General features: G+C 37.4%; 1 protein-coding gene across 3 annotated transcripts in view; it reads right to left on the reverse strand.

The window, feature by feature from the left end:
• Positions 1 to 23,890, reverse strand: part of LOC106138912 (nuclease SbcCD subunit C) — a 49,171-nt gene that overhangs the window by 6,742 nt on the left and 18,539 nt on the right. For 2 of the 3 annotated variants that reach the window (XM_013340238.2, XM_013340246.2), the window contains 6 exons: positions 3,914 to 4,987; positions 3,558 to 3,787; positions 3,327 to 3,454; positions 2,952 to 3,124; positions 672 to 884; positions 183 to 388 (listed from right to left, as the gene is read on the reverse strand). In XM_013340238.2, the coding sequence (XP_013195692.2) occupies positions 183 to 388; positions 672 to 884; positions 2,952 to 3,124; positions 3,327 to 3,454; positions 3,558 to 3,787; positions 3,914 to 4,965 (2,002 nt within the window). In that variant the 5' untranslated portion in view covers positions 4,966 to 4,987. Of the gene's footprint in view, positions 1 to 182; positions 389 to 671; positions 885 to 2,951; positions 3,125 to 3,326; positions 3,455 to 3,557; positions 3,788 to 3,913; positions 4,988 to 14,286; positions 14,558 to 23,890 lie in introns of those variants that run through there. The other variant, XM_013340214.2, reaches the window with a different exon arrangement.

Consider the following 23,890-nt stretch of genomic DNA (forward strand, 5'->3'; position numbering starts at 1 on the left):
ATCTTTTCTTTTGACTTTAAATTCTATTTTTATTAAAAAGTTTTCTTGATGTTCCCATTCCACATAAATAAGTACATACTGGCCAGTTTGCTACTCAATCCATATTTTGAATCTTACTCAACTGAAAATGGCCAGTTTCTTAATTCAAATTTGGAATTAATTACTTTTTTTTCCTCACTCACCAGGATCCGTAACCAAGCACGGCTCAGTTTCAGAGTCTAGCAAATCTGCGGAGTTGTCATTATCATCGGATATTCTGGAACGTTCGTCGTCATTGGCGGCGGGGGTGGAGAGCGGGGGAGCGGAGCGCAGCGCTCGAGTGACGGCGGCCAGCAAACCGCCGCGGGGCTCCTCCTCGGGCGATAGGGCTTCGCCGCTATCGCTGCGACTGTAAAAAAAAAATTATTTACTTTCTGGTAAAAGCGTATCAGAAATTTTGATCAAATTTTATATATATATATCATTAAAAGTGTCCGGCGGAAGCCAGGAGTCCAGAGAAAATTGTGGGAAAAACTTGGACATTCGACGTCCCCACTATCTTAAAGTGGGTAAATCAGGTAAGAGTCATAGAGACTGCCCTTCGGGTCGTCGCCAGGGCATGCTTCAATCTCCGATAGCTTTACTCTATCAAATGAAACAATAACTCTCTACCTATCAGAACTTCCAACTACCTAAAGGCGTCGTTATGGTAGACGGTGGGTTCCAAGGCGTCCCTCGGCAGATGGTAGGCGTGTCGCACAGCGGCTGTAAGCGCTCGAAGTCGTCGAGCTAAAGCGTCCAACGCGGGCGCGGCGCCTCCAGCGGATCTCGCCCGAGCGGCCGCTGAAAGCGCTTCCTGGCGACGTTGCTCGCACATGCGGACTAGCTGGCGGCATTCCGCGCGTCTGAAACGAATGATTTTGAGTTTAGAACGTGTAGGTTATTTGAAAATGGAAAACGAAATTTAGAGGAAAAAATTTTTTTTATTCCTTTTATATACCTCGCAAGAGCCCCAGATATTTCCATTCGCTAGGCCTAGTTAGACCCAGTCAACACATAAGCTAGATAATAGCGAAAATATACCACAATAAGCAGTGTCAAGCTATATTAATTATGTATTACAGCTGACGTTATGGCTTAATATTGAATAAGAGAGTTCTTAAATTAAAATAATGTTGTAAGCTTACTAAATTCTGCATAAAGTTCGCGTTATTTTTTCAAGCTGAATAATAATCAAGAGTAGTATCTGCTAAACAAGCGACATTCAAATAAAAGTAATTGAAACAGCTATTATCTGCACATTAGCTGAAATTTTTGCATTGACCTGTATAACATTTTAAAGCAAAGCAGTTAAACAGCAAAACGCTGAATATTAGACGAAATACCTTCTTTAAGCTGTATAGTGTACGAAATGGTACTAATTTATTCAAATGCTGAATAATTTAGATATTTTCTTCTTTACACAGCTAACTTCTGCAAAATTGAAAATAAACTCCTTGTTTTACCAAACTTATAGCGCTATAAGCGTACAATTGTATTTAATACTTTCTTTAAGCTGTATAGTGTAAGAAATGGTACTAATTTATTCAGATGCTGAATAATTTAAATGTTTTCTTCTTAACACAGCTAACTTCTGCAAAATTGAAAATAAACTCCTTGTTTTACCAAACTTATAGCGCTATAAGCGTACAATTGTATTTAATACTTTCTTTAAGCTGTATAGTGTAAGAAATGGTACTAATTTATTCAGATGCTGAATAATTTAAATGTTTTCTTCTTAACACAGCTAACTTCTGCAAAATTGAAAATAAACTCCTTGTTTTACCAAACTTATAGCGCTATAAGCATACAATTGTCTTTATGATAAACTTTAACAACATCAGTTACAAATGTGGGTATCTTAAGCAGCAAATAACTGATTAGTTGAAGATATCGTATGTTTCTATCCAGATATTTCACCATTTTGTGACAAAATCAACAATATGCCGCGACATAAACCTATTTTTATAAATCCTCAACATTTATCTTATGAAACACTTTATTTAGTGAATAGGAAACATTATCAGTTATACAAAATTTGATTCTCATTACTTGCTGGGACTGACATTTGATAAAAAGTAAAGATCATTTAATTTAAATATTATTTCACATTTGTTTACCTTTTAAAATGTAGCTTTATTTTGAGGCGCTCAAAAAATGTATAATGATCATGTTGATAATTCACAGTAAAGTGCCATGCGTTTATATAATTCACCTTAAACTTACTTAAAATGTATGAAATCATTCACTTATCAAATTTTTGAAGACGTGATCGGCGACCATTTACAATATTTTGAACTAAGTGACACAAATTAATCCCGTCACAATGAAAAATACTTTTTACTTGCATAATTTCTTTGTAAGACTACTCCAAAGATCGGAATTTTGTATATCATTTGAATATCTGAACTCACAAATTAACAACTGCATAAAAGATGTATAATTTCTGGACTAAAGAAAAATCTGAATTTATGCAGAAGATATTCAGTGTGTTGTACATTTATTCAGCTGCTATGTGGCTATTAATCACCTGTTAACCATATTGAAGCAAGATATTTTGTGCCCAAATAGCTTGAATATCACCTGTATAAGCGCTTACACAGAAGTTATACAAATACTTTATCCAGCTTAAAGTAAAAATATTGCTTTAACGAAAAATTTATACAGCTATACTGTGTTGGCTGGGGACTAACGCTGCTGCGTCTGAAGTTGTATTAGTGATGAAATCTATAGAGCTATTACTATTGCGTTTTAGGAACTTTGCCATTGTGATGTAGAGACGTCGCCACAATGCCTATCTGGATAAGTTTATAGTTCAAGAAATCCTAATTTAACTTAAAAAAAGTAACAGAATCATCTTTCTCCATCTGCGACTCGGCTGCTTCCGAGTCCTAGCTAACAGATAGTGTGACACAGCTGGCCGTGAGCCTGACCTCCTCTCCAGCTCGGAGTTGACCCGCAGCAGCTCGGCCTCGGCTTCCCGCAGCGAGTGGCCGAGCGCGCCGGTCTCCGCGGCCAGGAACTCCTGCATCTCGGCCGCTTCGCGTTCCGCTTCGTGTAAACGTGCTTCGAATACGCGAGCCGCTTCGCGGGCGCTACTCGCCTCCTGTAGGAATAGAAAGTAGGATATATTATGTCACTTGATATGATAATTCCGCCGTTGTGCATTATTTGTCATACTATGTATGTATATAGGTATCATTAGAAAAGCTTAGAAAATGCGGCCCATCCAAATAAAACTATTTAGTTGGCTGGTACTGAATGCCTCTAAAGGATATTGACGTGTATTTAATGTTAGAATGACTCACGGCATGCAGTCTATCACAGCTGGCTCGTAAAGCGTCCACTTCGCCGCGTTGCCGCGCCGCCAACTCTCGCGCAGCGCGCAGTTGTTCGTCCAGCGCCTTCAAACAACCCTCTGCTCCGGCCTCGGCGCCTGCCAATAATTATACCCATTTATATTGTATGAAATGTGTACATCATTTTTACATGGTGGAAAAAAAAACAAGTCAACTCTGAGATTTTTCTGGAAAACATACCTGCGCCGGCCAGTTCAAGCAGTCTCTGCGAGTTGCTCTCCAGTTCCGCGATGGCAGCCAGGCGGGCCGCACGCTCGGCCGCCAACTGGGCCTCCGCGTGGAGTCTTCGCTCCTTCTCCTCCGCCGCGGCTGCCTCGGCCGCCGCTAGGGCTGCGGTCAGCCGCGCTGTCTCGGAGTCCCGGGCGCTGACCTGCACGCCGCGGTGACATCGAGACACCTCCGTGATGCGACTGAAAGAAAAAAGTTTGTATAATAATATAACTTGTTTAATAGAAAAAAAAATCGAAATGAAACCCAAAAATTGAGCGAGAGATCTATTTAAGAATAAAGCCTTAGCATAGTTAAGTACAACTTACCTTTCAATATTAGGGACAATCCCAGCTAAAGCAGATTCTACATCAGTTCCCAGCAACACTGTCTGTGAAGTTTTCTCCGCGTAAATGCGGACACGAGTCTTAGTGGTAGAGCGCGACGATGACGATCGTACCACTGTGGGCCGTCGGGACGAAGGAGGCGTACTTTCATGCTTCGGAGAACCCTCGCTGTCGGCTTCTCTTCTTCTTCTTGGCAATGTTCCATATTTGTCAGCGGCAACTCGGGTGGCACTCGCGTCTCCAGCCGGTGGCAACCGGGGGCCATTCGCTGGCCATCTCTTTTCTTCGCTCGGTGAATTAGGAGTGCGACATCGAGCTGTTGAAGTTTTAGTAGGTTTCGCTCGTAATGCAGGACTTTCTCGGACAAGATTAGGTAGGTCGCCAGTCGGACGGATACGCGGCTTCGGCGTGAGAGGCCGTGGTTTTTCAGGCGGAGTTGGCTTTTCTCTACTTCGGGCTCTTTCTCGCGTCGCTAGGTTAGGACCGCGAGGAGCGGTGACTGGTCGTGGGGTGGAGGTGCCGATGGGAGAACTGCGTTTAGGTTCAGTCACAGTTACGTTGACTCGACGTCGTGGTCTGGGTGGGGCGCCCGCTAGTGATGAACTCTCAGAGCCGCACCCAGATCCACACGAAACTACACTGGAAGCGCATGACCTGGAGCCACCTCCACTGCTTAGTGCACGCCCGCACCCTTCTACGCCGCTATCGCTCCCAGCCGCTCCCAATGCCAGCTCATCCCCTGCCGGCAAACTGTCCAGATCTCCGAGCGAACGCGCGTCATCGTTGCCTTCGCATACTTCATGTTCAACAAACGATTCTTTTAAATTTAAAACGGTTCCCTTACTTTCCTCGCCGTCAAGAACAACTCCGCTTTCATCTTTATTTGTACTCTCATCTTTTTCTAGTCCATTTGGCACTGTTGTTTGTTCAATGTCGGGTTTTGGCGCTATGTCCGGGATGGAGACGCCATTGATTTGAGATTCTGCTTGGAAAGGATCCCGAACCTCGCTGGCACAAGTACTGTCCTCTTCCATCGCGTACTATAAGTCACATGTTCTGAAAAGAGGAAAGAAGGTAATATTACAATGCAGTTAATGGAAATAGGGCAGTGAGCGGGAAATACAATAGTTAATCAGGTCGATGCAGCGTTACTGCTGGAGTAATATTAATTGTGCGCGTAAATCATGAGCCTAGGGCAGGGTAATCTCTCGGGTGCACACTGCCTTTTGTCCTAGTACTGTGGTTCTCAGATTTGACATTGTTTAAGTACAAGAAATGAATGATGAATGAATGTCCGAAAACAAAATTTCCATATTGTTGACTTTCGTATCGCAGTGAATATGAAACATTTGCGAAACAAATGATGATTTAAAATATGTATGTTAAAAAGTTATTACGCTTTGAAAACCAGTCTGGTGCTTGCAAAAAAATGCTCGTATAAAAAGTATATCTTTACAACGTCAAACAGTGAAACTAGCAATAATGAGCAAAACCTATCGAGGTATTATTGTACGTTTCTCCAGCTAGAAGGGATGCAATTTAATTTTGATATTATCGATATTATTTGGAACAAAGTCATTCAAGTATTTTTTGCCTTTGAACATTTTGCAAAAGGAGCGTCAATATAAATTAATTTTGGGAATTTATTTACATTTTCCTGTACTGTTACTTACCCAAGCCCTCTCTTTTATGTCCCCCGGGGAAGTAAATGGCCTTCTTTTATTACCACACTTATTTTTAGAACGACTTATTATTGTATGACCTTTTCAGAAAAATTATATTGTCATTATAAGATTGTGATACTATTCATCAGTAATATCGATGTTTTTCGCTAAAATAATATCGATATATCGTCCCATCCCTAGTCGAGACCTAACAAAGCCCGTTCCCATGGCACGGCCTCCGCAATGGGCGCAATCTATTCATACTACAATCGAACGTTTGCCCACTACCTACACAATGTTAAAAATACCTTCTCATACAACAATGTCATTTAAATTCTATAGGGAAAACATAGCACAAGTATTGTGTGATTAAACAATGAACGCATTATGTACACCCTTGAATAGGTATAAATCGAATAAAATATCGCAATATTGATAGATAATGGCCAACAGATAATTAACTTTATCTTTCAGGGAAAGTACGTTTTTTTTAGTAATAAATTATCTGTATAGTTGCATTAAAACATCAGAAATATCTTGACAACAAAGATATCTTGTTTTTCCCTTTACACGATGAAACTTCGCCACAAAGCTCAAGAGCATTATATTGTGAAAACACTATATGAATTGATGATTGAAACAATACAGATTACACAGCAAGGACCACGGGTTCATCGCTCGCAATTTGCTGGGGAGACAGCAAGCGGCCTGTTTCAGATGGACCTCACAGCCATGAGGAGACTTCACAGAGGTTGCCTATCTAATTCGTCATGGTAGGCGACTGCGACGCGCCGTCTGCGGCACCCACGGCGATGTGTATTAATCACTTATTTATTTTTAGTAGCAACGAACAAGCCGGCATTAACAAACAAGTTAGAAAGGCCACGGCTAAGGTCTCTGGTCAAAGCCTCTTGAATAGTGGGCACATGTCGCCATGTGGCAGAAACAATGTAGCTTTGAAAATAACTAATTACTTCTTAAAAATTTAAAAAATTGATAATTTTAGATCGCGAATTTTTCTACATATGAATGAATATTTGACATAGGTACAGAAACATTATTTTTTGATGACTTGAGGAGTCACTGGAACAACAAAATAAATGAGTCTATGTCAGTATATCTTTTGATCTTTAGACGCTTTTAAAACATAAATATGCTACAACTGATCAGTTTAAGTAGTCATTCTTCTTTCTCAACAAGAAAACAACAAAGAAACATTCTTTTTTTGTTCTTATGCATTTCTTTTAGAATATAGACATTTCCATACTTAAAAGAGCATATTATGTTCTATTTGTTGCAGTGACGCGTTGCAGTAAATTATTTCAGAGAGCAGCTATCTTTCGAAGTAAGTACGTGAGCAGAAGACATAAAGATTCGATTCTCTAAAGTCTCAAGTGATGACGGATCGCCTGTTTCATCGATTGAGGGCAGCCACCAATACCTATCGCATGTTTTATGAGTATAGATAATTTTTTTCTTTTTATAAATGGTTATATAAGTCCTAATTTAATAGTGATATTATTAATTGGTCGAATATGATGATTGAAGTAAAGAAAAATTCATTTGTCGTTGCTCTTTGATTTATGTGAAAACTTAATAAGGTGTAATGTAAATCTACAAAAAAAAATCTGTTTAGCATATTTATAAAGTACTTTTTTTGTTAGAAAGAAAGTCAAGACAAAAAACATAAAAAAAAAGTAATACGTATTCTCATCGATGCCTGATCTAAACTAAGTCACAAAAAAATTCAATTTACACAATACTTTCGTTTTGAAGAGGGATATGTAATACAAATTAGCCTCTTTATTTCGTATTCCGTATAAATGCCAAACCAGAGACACGTACGCCAAAACAATTTTCTAAAAGAAAACTCCTTTCAATGTTGTATTTTCTAGAACTCGCGCATGTATTTAAAAATAATAAGTAAGTAGCTATTTCTCAAGTGCATACAATAATTTCAATTCAATTAGTTCAACCTTTTCCAAACAGATAATGGTAATTCATTAACTTTTGACTGGTTTACCATTTGAGCTATTTTGATAAAAATTAAATAACTTTAACAAAAATAAATTGGAAAAAAATGCATTGAGAAATTGTCTGAAATTGCCATCAGCATGCCAGACGTGTGTGTGGTGACGTATAACTTAAACTCAATTTATGTTCTCCATATGGAGACGAGATTAAACGCGGCCACAGACGAACAAATGTCTCTTGCAGACTTATGATGCATCTGCAAGTACATGAGCCCTAAACATAAAATGCGCCAACGCTTCAGATCTGAAAGCAATGTTCTTTTTTTGTTGACAAGAGTAGAACAGTGTACAAATCCTACTACTATTATAAAGGCGAAAGTTTGTATGGATGTATGGATGTTTGTTACTCTTTCACGCAAAAACTACTGAACCGATTACCATGAAATTTGGTATGTAGGTAGCTGAAGACCCAGAATAACACATAGGCTACTTTTTATCCCAGAGTTCCCGCGGGATTGATAGGGTTTCCATGCGGACGAAGTCGCGGGCGGCCTCTAGTAAGAACATATTTATGTAAATGATATCAACAAATTTTGTCAAGCTAAAATTATAAATGCGAATGTTTGTAACTAAGTATGTTTGTGTTACTCTTTCAAGAAAAAATTACTGAACGTATGTGGATAAAAACACAAGGGACGCAAATTACACGGGAGCCCCGTCTTCTCAGTAAAACTCTTCGATTATTCTTATTACATTATTTAGCTTTCTGCTGCAAGATCTTGCAAAAGTTAAATTTTGCGGATTTTTAATGTCTAGTGGTATCAATGACGTAATGAATGGTTAAGTATTGATAGATATAACCTATTCCGTTTATACAATATGATAACAAGCATTTTTCCGTTCATTATAACCAAACTCATCGACATATTGGCGCGAGGTATTTATAATCATTGATAGCATTATAGATAGTACCTACTGATATCAGCAGATAGAGACTTATATGGTTGTTTACGAATCAGCTGCACCTATCACGTGTATTGTAGTATTTATACCTATGTATTTAGAAATCCTGAAAATACCATTATGAGCATTGCTTGGAATTTTCCTTATATTACAAAAACACCAAACCCATCTTTGCATTCAAGTTACTTATTGCGTCACGTCTTTTTTGGGTCTTATCTACACTATTTAACACCTCTGCAACCATCGAAGCATTTCGGTGCTCTGTTATTATGACTTACAACAAGACAGTTTTAGTGCGATAAAAACGGCGTAGCGCGTGCCATTCTACGGGGGCTGGTGGGAAGTTATAAGTGTTATTCTATTCTTAGTACGGTGGGTTCAGGAGATAACTGTGCAAACCTCGCCTTGATTGATGAATGGGAGGTTGTCCAGATGTCTCCTGAGGCGTAGTACTAGATATTCCCTTCTACTTATCAATGTATTAAATTTAATCATATTAAATACCAACAAAAAAAACATAAATAGTCACGTCTTTATCCCAGCCAACGGTCTTGAAAAGACTGAAAAGGACACGTTCAGCTGTACGGCTTAAAGATGCAAATCAAAAAATTATTAAAAAATACAAAGTTAACAGTAATAAACTGTTTGATTAGATTACATTAAAATGTTTTCGTGCAAGAGAAACCCGGCAAGCACCAGAAAATATATATTATTTTATTTTATAATAAATTTACACCTATTAAAACATGGTAGGGTAGTATTCGACACGTAGCTTTATTTTTATGCGGTGTTTGTGTGAAGTGGGAAATGTTGAGAACGCCGTTAAATTTAATTGCATGTGGTTACATTCGTGTGACCTTTACATTTAAGAATATAGTTGTAGTGACATTGAAATTATAAAATTACAGATTCTATTATATAGCCTAGCTGTTGCCTAGGGCTGATCTATGTTGGAGTTTGGCTCCCGTAGAAATTTTGACATAAATTATCCCTGAATCGATATGGCTTGTGGTACCTATCCACACTATACCTGTTTACAAGTCCATACAATGCTTGAGGCTTTTGTTTTTTAAACAACATAGATTTGAAAGAAAAGCACAACACTATGTATGTAATAGAAATTTAAAATTGGACGCGAGTAATTTTCGATAAACATATTTTAGAACTCAATATAAGAAATTAATAAAACCGTTTAAATAGCGTAGTATTAGTCACCTACATATAAATTGAACTTCTTTTCGTGTTAAATATAAATTGGGACCGAGTCTCCGTCTACCCTTATTACTCACACGGCACAATGTTTACCGTAGCCGAATAAATATTTACGTTTCCCTTTTTTAGACCGGCTTACAAACTACATTATATGAAAAAACAAGTAGGTACAACAGCGTCTTGCTGAAATTTTACATACAGAATATTAAAAGTTCACTTTCTAATGAATGTAAAAATATTCTAGCGAACAACTAGTTTCTACACTATAAGGAGACATTTGACAACTCTGCAAATCATTAACAATAATTGTAAAATTAAAAATTCAACCGATGAATCATAATTATGAGTGGAATCTTGGAGAGTATCATACATATAAACAGAAAATATATAATACTAGCTGTCCCGGCAAACGTTGTTTTGCATTAGGAGGAGGACGGGAACGAACGATATCGACACGCTATTAGCACATTTACACCCTGAATTGTTTTTTTGGAAATTAAAGTACAATTAATCAATTTCTGTCTTTTCTGATAAAACTAAGATATATAGAAGTGATGTTTGGTGATAGCGGTAAAGGTTGATTGTTAGCCACTTTGTAACTAGAAGTAAAATAACTCTGACTGCATATCAAGTTATCAAGCCATATCACGAACGATTGTGCAATGCTTTCTATAAATGTCGTTGACAATTCATGAGATACCCACGATAAAAGTACAATAGATTTCTAAAGATATTTCGACTTTATCAACACTGATATAAGCTTAAACATATATCATAAGAAATGCAACAGCGAAATGATTATGTTTTTAAACTTCAAATATAGGGACCTCAACCCCCTGCATTTCTCATATTATAAGCCGCTTTCCATGTCTGTCCCTGAGTCTGTATTTATGTATGCTAAGGTCTTTTAAACTACGGATTTTGATGCAGTTTTTTAATAGATAGAGTGGTTCAAAAGGTGCTTAGTTACATGCATAAATGGCTACCCATGCGAAGCCGGGGCGGAGCGCTAGTAAAAATTAAAAGGCAGCCTCTCACAGGTTCTCTGTCTATATTTCTACATATATCTCATGCGTGTTTCAAGTATGAGCGAGATTTTCCGCAAATTATTAGGCAATAATTTTTATGACGTTCTTGGAACTTTAGCAAGTCTTCTGCGCAATAACAAAATTAATTCGCTCCAGTTCCATAACATGCGAGAGTCCGCAATTATTTTAAAGTTCGCAAAAAACAAAAGGTAGCAAAAACTTGTTTCATGTTAAGCTTTATCTGAACATGACGCAATAACCTTATTTAGATCCACTAGGATAATAAAGTTGTGTAAAATGTGTCTACAAACATGATGTTAGGTACTTAAAAGGATACTTTGTATTCTGACAGAACAGCCGGAACTTTTAAACTAAACACTCAAACGCAAGATCTCAGATAACAGAATATATGTTTAAGTAAGCTTTCAAACTATTACAATTTCCTTTAGATTCCAAAAGAATGTTGTGAGTTTGCTTAGTTTTACTATTTTAGAAAATGTATTTTATGTAAGAATTGATTTGACAAGCCCTTCCGTCTGAAACAGGCAACACTAGAAATCCATACACAAATAATCTATAAAAACATTTCCCTCCGTGGCAGTCGGCTAAAAAGCGATAGCACTATATGTGACTTTAAATTGAACTCTAAAGGTGACCTTACCGAAATTTTACAGTTAATATAAACAATCTGCGACCAAGGTCGTTGCACTGCTGGTTCAATAGCTACCGGACTTGCTATTTGCTAAGACCATGTTCACGAGTTATCTTGCACACGTTAATCGCCGAACAGATAGTTATTGGCTGATAAATATGCATAAACCTCACCGGTTATAACTCTATAATTGTTATGTGATCATAGGTCTACGGTCTTAGAGAAATTATAGCGATGGATATAACAATTTTCATTTAAAATTTCTAAGGAGCTATCTAAGAAAATCATAACCTGTACAAGGCATTTTTCATACAAGCTCAGATTATAACGTCAGAAAGCTTTACTTAGGTTATGTGTCAGTTGGTTTTCCCAAATCACAGTTGTCAGCTGTCAAACAGTTGTTAAAGTAAAAGATATGGCTGAGGCGATAACGCGGGTTCTTGAATCTTTGATGCTTTATCGTTAATTGTTTTCTATGTGACCTATACTAGTGTAACAAACAGACATTGTATCAATATATTTAGTTCCGATGATACTATTAGGTCATCAACCTCAAGTAAGCATAATAGAGCAATATCATGACGGATATAACAGGACTCCGGACACGATCGTGACGGCCGCGTCCCACCGGGCACGGCACGAATTAGTTTCAGAAACAGGCGCAGACGACCACCACACGTTACAAACTCACCGCTTTCCAATCAAAAAGTTTCAGCGATAAAGCGTTGAGCTCTTAATAAATAGGAATAATTCAAAGTTCATATTTGATTTGTAAATATAGAAGACTTTAGTGTAACAGGATGATATTAGAAGGTGCATCGAATTCAGGCCACAAATATTTGATTTGCGGACACTGGATTCGATCACGATGAAACATCTGCTGCAAATGTATTCAGTAAATGTCTAATAATTTCAGGTGTTAAGTAGTACAGATTTAGAAACTCTAAGCAATTTAAGTCTTCGATTGTGTATTTTCATTCTAGAAAACTATGCTAGCATTGAGATATCTTGAAAATTAAGCATTGTTTATTCTTGTCCCTCTCTTTTGGAATACTTGTTTGATTGATTTTAGATGAGGGCTGCCGTTAATATGTAGACAAGTGGATTGTTATGTTTTTATTGGCAACAATAAGCTTTCTCTTGTTCCCGTGGCAACCCTTTCGCAGCCATTACCGGGACAGACAGGGAGGGGCCGGAAATGAAGGGCGCGACGAACATGCTTTATATTAACAATGTTAATATAAAGCATGTTCATTTAACATTGTCGTATATCAGACTTCTAAATTAGATCATTAACAAAAAACGCTATAAACTTTATATATTTGCTTAAATATGTATACCTACATAATAACATGGTGAATGATGTCTTAAATTAGATTTTTATATCTAATTTAAGACATCATTCTAGCTAGCTAGCTAGAAAATACTAGCAACTGCTACAAAAGTTAACGAAAAATATTTAAAGAAATATGCTCAAACATAAAAAATACAATTAAACTTAATAGAACAGAAGGACCAAAAAATTGCAATGAAAATCATTGTGGGCAGCGAACCGAGGTAATTTATACGGTGCAAATTATAAATACGTTCCATCCAACCACCGCACCCCTGCCCCAAAACACGGGCCATGCCATTTTAACGACCCCAATGACATTATTTCTAGAATCAACCTTACGGTTATGACACGGCGCTATCAGACTGTATAATAAAGCAGAAACAATTTCCTTGATGAACTACAGACCTTCAACCTTTCTAATGGTAATATTGTTTACGAAAACTACCGCTCACTTCTGTGTGGTGATAAATTAATTTTAAAATCCGTTTAGGGTTACTGTTTGGATAAGAGGATTAAAACAACTTTAAAGGCAGATAAATCACTACATGACGGCGAGATATTTGTGTAGAGCACCGCGTTGTCTGGGCCAACAGTTTTATTATCCCAATAAAATCTCCCCCACATTCACACCCTCGATTTTTACTTTATAACGTACACGAGGTGGGAATGTGGAATTACTAGTCACTCTTGATTGGTATGGGACACTATTTCTGGTGTAATTATTGTTGTAGATTATGCAATTTATGTTTTATTTATATATAAAAGTATTTATAATAATATTATGAGTATGACTGAATGCTTTTAAACAAGTACCCTTTAATTATATGTAGCCACTTGTACAATTTATATCATTAAAAAAAAGTATAAAGTCTTTAAGAAGTATAAATTTTAGGTACATCTTAGACATTACTCTATGTACTAAGTATTACCAATTTAAATTATACGACAAAATATTATCAATTTTGAAAATATTCTGCATGTACTTATATCTAATAGGTAGATTAGATACCAAGGAAGGATAACTAATGGACATATATTTTTTACGATTTACTGCCTGCTTGCACCCTAAAATTCCTTTTCTTACGGCAAAATATAGAGTGGACCTTTTATAAATAAACCTGTCGGTAATATTGCTTGCAGAATGAATTCAATTTACTTACATGGAGATAATATGAAGACCCCATAACCCGCTAATGTTAATATGTAATTTGTTACAACAAACCAAAGATATAAAAAATAGGTAAAACAACAAAAACCGGATTATAACCTTAATAATATTTGAACAATGTAATTAAATAAGTAACTGAGTAGGTACTAAAATAAGGAAAATGATAAAACATTTAATTCTGGCAGATTATCGTAGATATAACTAACTTAAACTTATAATAAATACAATGGGTACGTTACTACATAAACGCTGAATAAATAATTCTGAAAAGCCTTTCAGAATTCTGAAATTTAAATGATTAAATCCTTCTTAGTTTATTTTTTGCCTGAATTTAGTAAAACTTTAAATTGCATTTATACCTGATTTCCCGAGATAAAGAGAATTGGTTATTCTGAATATCACTAAGTAGGCACAGTTCACAATATTACACTACTAAGTTCACAAGTTTATACACTGTTGATAATTCACAATTTACAACTTAAGGCAAAGCTTTTTCAGCGTCGACACGTCAATGTAGGAGTCGGGCACGAGCTAAACTACCAAATAAAAGAGTCGGCTGCCGGCGTGATGGCGTCGACCCGAGGGGCGCAGCACCATGTGTAGAGCCAACAAGCCAGCGATTCACATGCACATATCCCCAATACCGATTTCATACGAGTGTACCGTCACCTTCACATAGCAAGGTTATAATCGGCACGACGACGCGCACTTGATTATCAATGTGCAGCTGTATTATGAAGCCGATTTGAAAACACACAAAAAGCAAGTGGATCTTTTTCTAAACAAATAGATGGAAATCTAAAATGGTAGTCATGTTTTATTTATTAGGTTTACTGATATTACTGAATTAGATATAAAAATTAACTTTGTGCCGTGTGGTTCCCGGCACCGATAGAAAAAAGAATAGAACCACTCCATCTCTTTCCCATGTATGTCGTAAAAGGCGACCAAAGGATAGGCTTATAAACTTAGGATTCTTCTTGTAGGCAATGGGCTAGCAACCTGCCACTATTTAAATCTCAATTCTATCTTTAAGCCAAACAGCTGAACGTGGCCTATCAGTCTTTTCAATACTATTGACTCTGTCTGCCCCATAGATATACTATATAGACGTGGTTATATGTATGTATGTTATGAATTTTGTTAAGTATTTTATTTATACAATTTTACCCAGTATAATTTTAGAAAGATAATAAGAAAAATTACCGATATGAAAAATTTATAGTTAGCAGCAAAAGCTAACTTAAGAATGCAAGAGGTTATAGATGAAGATGTGAATGAAGCACGTAAGGAATATAAGAAAATGAAAGATTTGGTTAAGAAAGCTGTGATTAGAAAGAAAGAAGAGTATAAAGAGGATTTTGATAAAAGGCTATCAGAAGACTTTCAGTCAAATCTGAAAGTATTCTGGAAATCCGTAAGGTCAGCCCGAGGAAATACTATAACCAGAGAGCTGACTAGGATCAGATGCCAGGATGGTAGCGTTGTGAAAGGAGAAGAATGTGTACTAAAGATATGGAAGGACTATTTTGAAAGTTTATTTGAAAAAAAGGAAGGAAATAAGAAAGATAGCGAAGAAAAAGAGAATGAGATGGAAGGCGAAATTGAAATGTTCGAAATTGTGGAAGCACTTAAGAGTATGAAAGCGGGAAAGGCTGCTGGGTGTGATAGAGTGTCGGTCGAGATGCTTAAAGCAGGAAAAGGCGTAGTAGCTAGTCAGTTGTACTGCCTTTTCAATTTGTGTTGGAGAAGCGGCCGAGTACCAAAAGATTGGTGTAAGGCTGTTATCGTGCCACTTTACAAAGGAAAAGGGTCACAGCTGGACTGCAAAAATTATCGTGGTATAAGCCTGCTTAGCGTCGTCGGCAAATTGTATGCTAAGATATTGAGCTATTGATTAATAGAGTCAGGAATGAAACTGATGACAAAATATGGGATGCTCAAGCGGGATTTCGAAAGGGAATGGGATGTACTGATCAGGTCTTTTCCTTGCGGTGCATAGCCGAAAAGTTTTTGGCCAAGAGTCAAAAAGTCTATTGCACATTCGTAGATCTGGAAAAGGCCTATGACAGAGTTGAGAGGAATGAATTGTGGTCAGCACTTTCTATGCATGGGGTGAGCAGTCTCTTAATACGAGCACTGAAATCCTTATATGAGGATTCGAGTGCTTGTGTCAGGATAAACGGAGCGCACACTGAGTGGTTTAAGATTGAGAAAGGCGTTAGGCAAGGATGTGTTGCGTCACCGTGGCTGTTCAACCTATTTATGGATAGCTGTTTGACAGATTTGAAAGAGTCTAAAAGTGGATTAAGGATGAATGAGTTACTCGTCAAATGTCTGCTCTATGCCGACGATCAGGTTATACTGGCGTCATCAGCGGAGGAGTTACAGGAGATGGTAAACTGTATGCATGAAGCTTTAAAAGAGAAAGGAATGAAAGTGAACGTAAGTAAAACTAAAACACTGGTTTTTGAAATGGAGAAAGAAATGACAGCATGTAATATTTTGACTGGAGGAGAAAAAGTGGAGCAAGTGAAAGAGTTTGTATATCTAGGATCAAAGTTTACATCAGATGGCAAGTATGATAGTGATATTGAAAGGAGAGTGAACGCGGGGAACATGGTGAATGGAGCTTTGCATGCCTTTATGAGCAGTCAGAAACTATCCAAAAAGGCTCGACTGGCTGTGCACAGGGGCGTGTTGGTCCCGACATTAATGTATGGGAGTGAAAGTTGGGTATGGCAAAAGAAGCATGAAAGCAGAATAAATGCAGTGGAAATGAGAGCGTTAAGGAGTATGATGGGTGTGAAATTGAGTGACAGGATAAGGAACAGCGTGATAAGGGAATGTTGTGATGTGAAAGAAGATGTAGTTACAGGAATAGAAAAGGGTATGTTAAGATGGTTCGGTCATGTGGAGAGGATGAATGAAAGCAGGTTGACTAAGCAGATATACAAGGAGAGTGTGGAGGGAAAGGTCGGAGTGGGAAGACCTAGACGAACGTATCTTGATCAAATTAAGGACGTCCTGGTAAAGGGTCAGGTCAAAAGTACCCGAAACCGCCGAGCTTGTATGAAGAGAATTATGAATGTGGACGAAGCGAAAGAAGTATGCAGAGATCGTGGCAAGTGGAAAGAGGTAGTCTCTGCCTACCCCTCCGGGAAAGAGGCGTGATTTTATGTATGTATGTATGTATGAAAAATTTATAGAAACATTATTAGCATGATCGCTGAAATAAAACAACAATCGAATCCAATTGGCCCTGTAATCATCGGCAAATTGGCAATCCGTCTCGCGTGGCTGACCAAAGCCATATCGCATGCAATAATAAGACCGTTCAGATGCAATCTCCTTGTTGCATTTCGGGATATCTATGACTTCACAGATTTGCCGTTACATGATTTATTTACATATTACATGCCAGTTGTTACACCATTCTCTAGATCGTTAAGCCTTGTTAAGAGATCATTATTACATGAGATCATCTCAAAAGATGTATTGTTCGAAGATTTGAGAAATATTAGGTTTTATTATTCATTACATCATCGTTCAATAGAAATCATCAAGAAAGATTCAATAGAGATTCTATAAATTCTAAGACAGACAGACATCAATATCCTGTCCAGACAGAAACACGTATAAACGCGTTATTATGTTTAATTTTCCCATCACGACTAGCCTGCCCCTTACACCAGCAGACTGATTGGATTCGAATCCGTTGCAGCGATGAGAGGTTATCGATCTGTGTAATGACGGGAAAATGGACCGTTCGCTGTGAAAACGCAGCTGCCTGTAAACAAAACCCTTTCCAATCATTATCAGACTCGAGTGCATTAAGTATCAGGTCAGATAATAAAGACCTTAAAGTAACGGAGGACGCTCTATGCTGGGGATTCATTTGCGGGCTCAATCTAGGTCGGTATGAAATGGCTTGAGAATTCTCTATCGGGCATCTTAAGCGTGACCCAGAATGATCGGCTTACGACCTTGACCGGTTGAGCGGCCATATGGTGCAGCGTGTTCTTTGAATCTCGCTCTGCACTGGTGAGACCGGAGCCGTATATGGCATCTTACTCGTGACCGTCCATCGCAAGGATGGTGTGAAATCGGGAAAATATGTCCTAACCCTTTTAGAATAACGTCCTTGTCCCATCATTAAAGATTTATTCACGGTGACAGACGAGATTGAAGTAGACTAGGTTTGTGGTAAGTAAATTGAGTATTATAATATAGGCCATGTAACGTATGATCCGTCGCTTTAAACAATTGAGATAATTAGTTAAGACCTTACATAACGATGAACATCTGTGTCAAGTCAACAAAATGTTCCATATTTTGAAAATTAAGTCTCTGAATAAGTAAAACATGAGTAAGCATTTGATTTTTAAAAGAACGTCAGTGGTCGAATCGGTAAGATTGCTGGTCAAAACGCGGTTGCGCATCAAGGCTCCGGTTCGAATTCCATCACGGCCATATACCAATGACTATTTTCGAAGTTATGTACATTAGTTTGATACCTACCGATGCTCTTACATTCATGTAACTGGATGTGTAACCGTATGTTCCAATACAGGTTTGATTTCTCTGCAAAATTACGGAGGTCAAATGGAAGTCGCTTCGTGTAAAAACCTGATTCACCCAATCCAGGATCCATGGTCAAGAGCTTACTCCGGGCTCCTCTCCAGAGTGGTGAGGATGACAATAGCCAAGAAGAAGATTAGCATTTGATTTTACCGAGCGTTGTTTATCCAAAAACTGTGGCGATTTATTAGCTTCCCAAAACACCGGCATTCTGAACAAGTTACCTAACGTTTCAGGCAAGCTTTAAATGTGATTTCTTATTGGGCAGAGAAAATTTTACAACGAAAAGAAGAAGATTTCCTTTTTTTATCACCAACAGACTTACATAATATTGTGACAATCAGTCAACCGTTAGCTCCTTGAACGCATCTATAACAGTTTCTTCCGCTTTAGTTTCATTAATTAGCCTTACAAGCAAGCAACCACTTATTAGCGTAGCCAAACTGAAGCGACTATGAATCACTGAGTATGCAACCGTGACTTCAACAACTCGTTCTAACGAGCACTAATAAGGTGGAGGTAAACGTACGGACGGACAAGCCAGCTCCAATAGAATTGCATCCGTGTCATTGCAATGTCGACCTGGCCACGCCATTGGCAGTGCAACCAGATCCTCTGCATGCATGTGCATGAGGCGGAACCACGGCTGCTCCACGGATATCAGATTCGATACGGGTACTTACATGATTTATTTACCTATCATCAAGTAGATACGTGAGAAATAACAATGTGACTACTTTCCACTAATAGGGCAAATTATCTCAGATTTGTGCAAAATTATTGCTTTGTACGAGAAATTGAGTAGAATAATATTATGAAATGCTTCAATAAAACAAAACTGTACATGATAACACAAATGGTATCTTATTATAATATAATAGGCATATTATGCCGCTTTTGTGTTCAAGGTGAAAAGAAAATATTTCAAGGAAATGCGAATGTAAATAATCCGATTACTTCGCTAACTCTTTGTCAACCGCATGACAGCTGAAGTATTTCCCCTGTTGTCGGTAGCAACTTACGCAAAGAAACCTATGTAATGTCGTACAGAGTAATATCGTTAAAAACAGTGGAAAGAGTTTCTTTATCAAAGAGGTTAATACATTCATAGCTTTTCACGATCGCGTAGGTAATGTATGTAACTAATGTATGCATTTAGATTACTCATAAAAGTCAATATGATATAGAGTAGTTGTAAATGTAGATATTTCCACTTTAAACAATTTTTATAAAGATCCTTATTCTCTTTTTTATGATTTCTACAGTGGTTTAGAATTATCCGCAATGAGAAACTTGCTTGAAATAAAAGTGAGTGGTGAGAGGTTCACGAGAATACTTATGTATGATCTAATTATATTCCTCATCTCCCACCGCGTGCCTAGCAATCCTGGAATGCAGTTACACAGCATACTATCATGTATATAATATAAACTTTACACGAGACAAATTACAGCAACATTTCTTTCTCAACTAGATCCCATTTAATATATTAATGCTAATTTGCTATCACACAAATATCTACCTTAAAGGGTGACAAATACAAATGACTGGATTATTCGTGGACTCGGGTTTGTGGAAGCTTTTAGTGGAGCAAAAAGATACGGGAACTAATAAAATGGGAATATTATGTGTCCGCCGTCGGATACGGGTGTTTGGAAGCCAATATTTCATTTCGGCGTATTTGGATTGGACTTCGTATGACGGAGCATTTTCTAGTGAAATTTTAAGATTGAGTAGAGAGACATGCAGGTTGAGGATTGAAAGTGTTTTGGTAACTTAAGTTTTAATGACTCTTACCAGCGGCGTATGTAAACTTCACGCAATTGAAATGATAATTAGTAACAGCTTCACGATAAAATACACTTTTTGTAACCGTTTCAAGACTTTAAGGCGGAAGCCCGCGGTGCTCTTAATTTTTCATTGAGATACCAAAGAAGGTTATTTTACATCAGCCGCCAGGATCATTATAGATCAAACAGCTTCACCAAGATGGGCTCTAATAGGATAATGAACACTGTCTCTCTGGCGGTCGGGTGAAGGCCGGTGTCGTACATAATACAATGATAGTACACCAGTGCAAGCAAGGCGGTGGCTTGGTAAATAAGCGACTTCCGAAACGAACTAGCTACTGGTTAGACTCAGACCACACGTGAACGAAGTTATGAACCGAGAGCTATTTTGAAGGTGATATCAATTTAGCAAATGTTTTCTTGTTTATGCTTTCATTATTGTCATTTCAAATTAAATCATCGTAAACAAATATAGAAGGAGCATCTCCAAAGAAAATTTGGACAAATTAGGGTCTCACGGTTTTGAAATATTTGTAAAATAAAACATGATATTGAAGCCGTGAATAGAAATTTAATAGATAAATAAATTTGAAAATAATATCATATGCGCTGTAATATAAAATTAATACTTCACGCCTAAAATATCTAGTTGCTAAAATAAGTGCAGTGCAGCGAAGCGTTCAAACGTCAGTAATTCGTGAAGTGGGACAATTTTGTTACTTTTAGTGATTTAATTGGCGATAATTTGTAGGTTGACTGAAGGAATAACTAAAATTACAGCATTTGTCGTTGTGGTGTTGTCGTGGTTGATCTATTTCACGGAAAATTTGCGTGGCTGACAATGTTTATTCTCTGGTTGATGCTAATTCAGGAAATTATGTATTACAGCAAAAAATATATCGAACTTATTAGCGCAAAACAGATAAATTTATCAACAAGACAAAAGAAAACATTTGATATCAGCCAGATGTTACGAGAACACGTGTTTTAACATAGACCCACGTTCAAGTCAGCTCAAAATGGCCAACCGTCACGAACATGTGTCTCGAACTAGAACATCATTTGTGGGTTCAGCTTTTTTACAATATTAACTTCATTATTTAATTTGCTCTTGCAATTTCGTAAGACGTATTACTTTATTTGCACTTCCTGTATTGCATATTTTCTGTTTTTTATTTAAATTGAATATTCAGGAGTGTACTACTTGTTTATTACTCTATCCATTAGACCATTCAGTTTATAGGCGAGTATTACGAGAGCACCAATTTAATGGCTGCGATACCTTAAAATAGAATGTCTATAAGATGATTCACTTTCCGACCACCCAAATAAGGTACTAGAGAATCAATTACGACAAAGACCCTTCCTTCAAGTTCGTTGCACCTTTGTTTTGCATAGTACTGCGACATCGTCTGCATCACGATCAAATGTTAAATGAATTTTTATACCGTCTGCAGTTGCTTGTTACGTAATTGTGTTTTTAAGGAAGTAGGTAAGAATCTACAAATTGCTTCGACATGAGTAAATGGCCGCTATTAATAGCATCAGTAGTGTCGACCATAAGGCTCTTCGGTTTAAGATGATTTGAGACTAGGTAGAATTGATTTAGTGCAATTGCCACCAGTCTCCTCTGCTCGTTAGGGTTACGTCAGCGCGATCACTGTGATCGGTTGATCGGTGGTTACGAGGACGGCATACAATGGACGTGTTAAGGCGCGAATCGCCGACTGCATCCGGGAAAGTGACCACTGATTGGTAACGATTTAATCGAAATCTGGTGCTGTCTCTAGCATCCGAGCCACACATTTTACCGTGATTACTAATAATAATAATTACATTTCACATGATAATGTTATCGAGCTTTAACTAGCAACAAATGTTAAAACTAGAAAATTAAAATATGAAATGCATATTTGAATATCAGCTCTTGAAAGGTGTAGTGTTTATTTAAACAGCTATCATATAGACAGATAACTAATGGCCTAATAAATCTTATTTTGGGGCGACAGCTATTCGTGCTTTTGTTAACTTTGACGGCCTGCGAAATAAATCCTCCCAGGAGGCTCGACGTGAAAGGTCACGTTACAATAACCTATATTGTGAAGGGGCAAATTTTCGCAACACTGGTTCTGCGTACAGTGGGTAACACTGAACGGAGCGACAAGCTGGCGCCAACGCCTCGAATCGTGACAAAACCGTGGGTCATTGTCATAATATAAACTAAAAGATTAATGATTAAAGCTATGAGTAAATACATACGGCATAAAACTAAAATATTGCAAATTTGGAAAGCTTTGTGGGTCGTGTCAATATCTTCCCAATAATAGGAGGTTTCATCTAGCATCCGAAGAGGTTTTAAGCACCTAAGAAAACTTACATAACAATGCTTATGATTAATATTTATAAGGCGTTATTGGGACGTTACTGTTTATACCGTTAAAATTTATTTCCATTCTTCGCCAATAAAAATAAAAACACGATCGTAATATTTAATCTTTTGGATTAGCTTTGAGGAACTTGAAACAAGAGCCATTTGTGATATGGTATGCAAAGTATCTGAAGTTGAATTTTACATTGAACTTTGAACGATAAATCTTCTTTCGGGTTATTAATCTTTCATCTCCGATAACTGCAGATTTATCGACCGGATTCCCTTTGATATGAGCATCGATTTTATTTTGCTGCATTGAACATTTCCTGCATTTGGAACTGAAATAATATTTTGAAAAAAAATATATAGATGTAGATGTAGCGCAGGTTTGAGCAGTAAACCAGCGGTTTACGACGCTATCACAAACAAAACGATAAACATGTTCTAAAACAAGATGCCCAAAATATCCGTTGGAAAGCAAACAAAAAATTCTCCGTACACAGAATTTAACTAGTTCGTTTTTTATTTACATAAAAAACACCATTTAACCGAGAGTGCTGTTCCGGTATCTGGATGCAGTGCATTGGCAAATGTCCAGTGCTGCCGTGGTGAATAGAATACCGCATTCGTCAAGTGGAGACCATTAATTTCTGCAGGTTCATTTTTGGTTTCATGTTTTGAGAGTGATAACATTTTATTCAATACACACGAGAACTTCGATACCTTCGAGGGCATTAAAAAAACTGCTGTTGATATGAAATTATGTGGAATTGAACTAATTTTAATTGGTATGAAATTAGAGCTCAGGGTTACACATTTAGTGGATTGGAAATATAAATTGGCTCTTAAAAATTGATAAAGTATTTGAACAAGCAACCCCACTTCTCTCTGTTTTTAAGAAAATCAAATCAATACAAAATAAAGCTACACTGCTCCTTAGATGCTATAACAATTCTACTAAGCATAACTTTGAACTCTTTTACAAATTATATTTTTAAAACACGTGTCCAATCTATAGACTGTGTTCATCTGAAGAGTAGTCTCATGCAGAAGCTTTGTAAGAAAAGGTCATTAAACTATCCACAGAGCAGTTCTGCGTTATCATCTCAATAAATTATCATAAAAATAACGGTGTGCCGGCGCGAGCCCTACTGAGTACTGAATATGAATAGGCCAATGGGTCACGAATTCCATATAAAAATACACCATAAGTTTCTCTCC

This window comes from Amyelois transitella, chromosome 5, assembly GCF_032362555.1.
Source record: "Amyelois transitella isolate CPQ chromosome 5, ilAmyTran1.1, whole genome shotgun sequence".
Lineage (NCBI taxonomy): Eukaryota > Metazoa > Arthropoda > Insecta > Lepidoptera > Pyralidae > Amyelois > Amyelois transitella.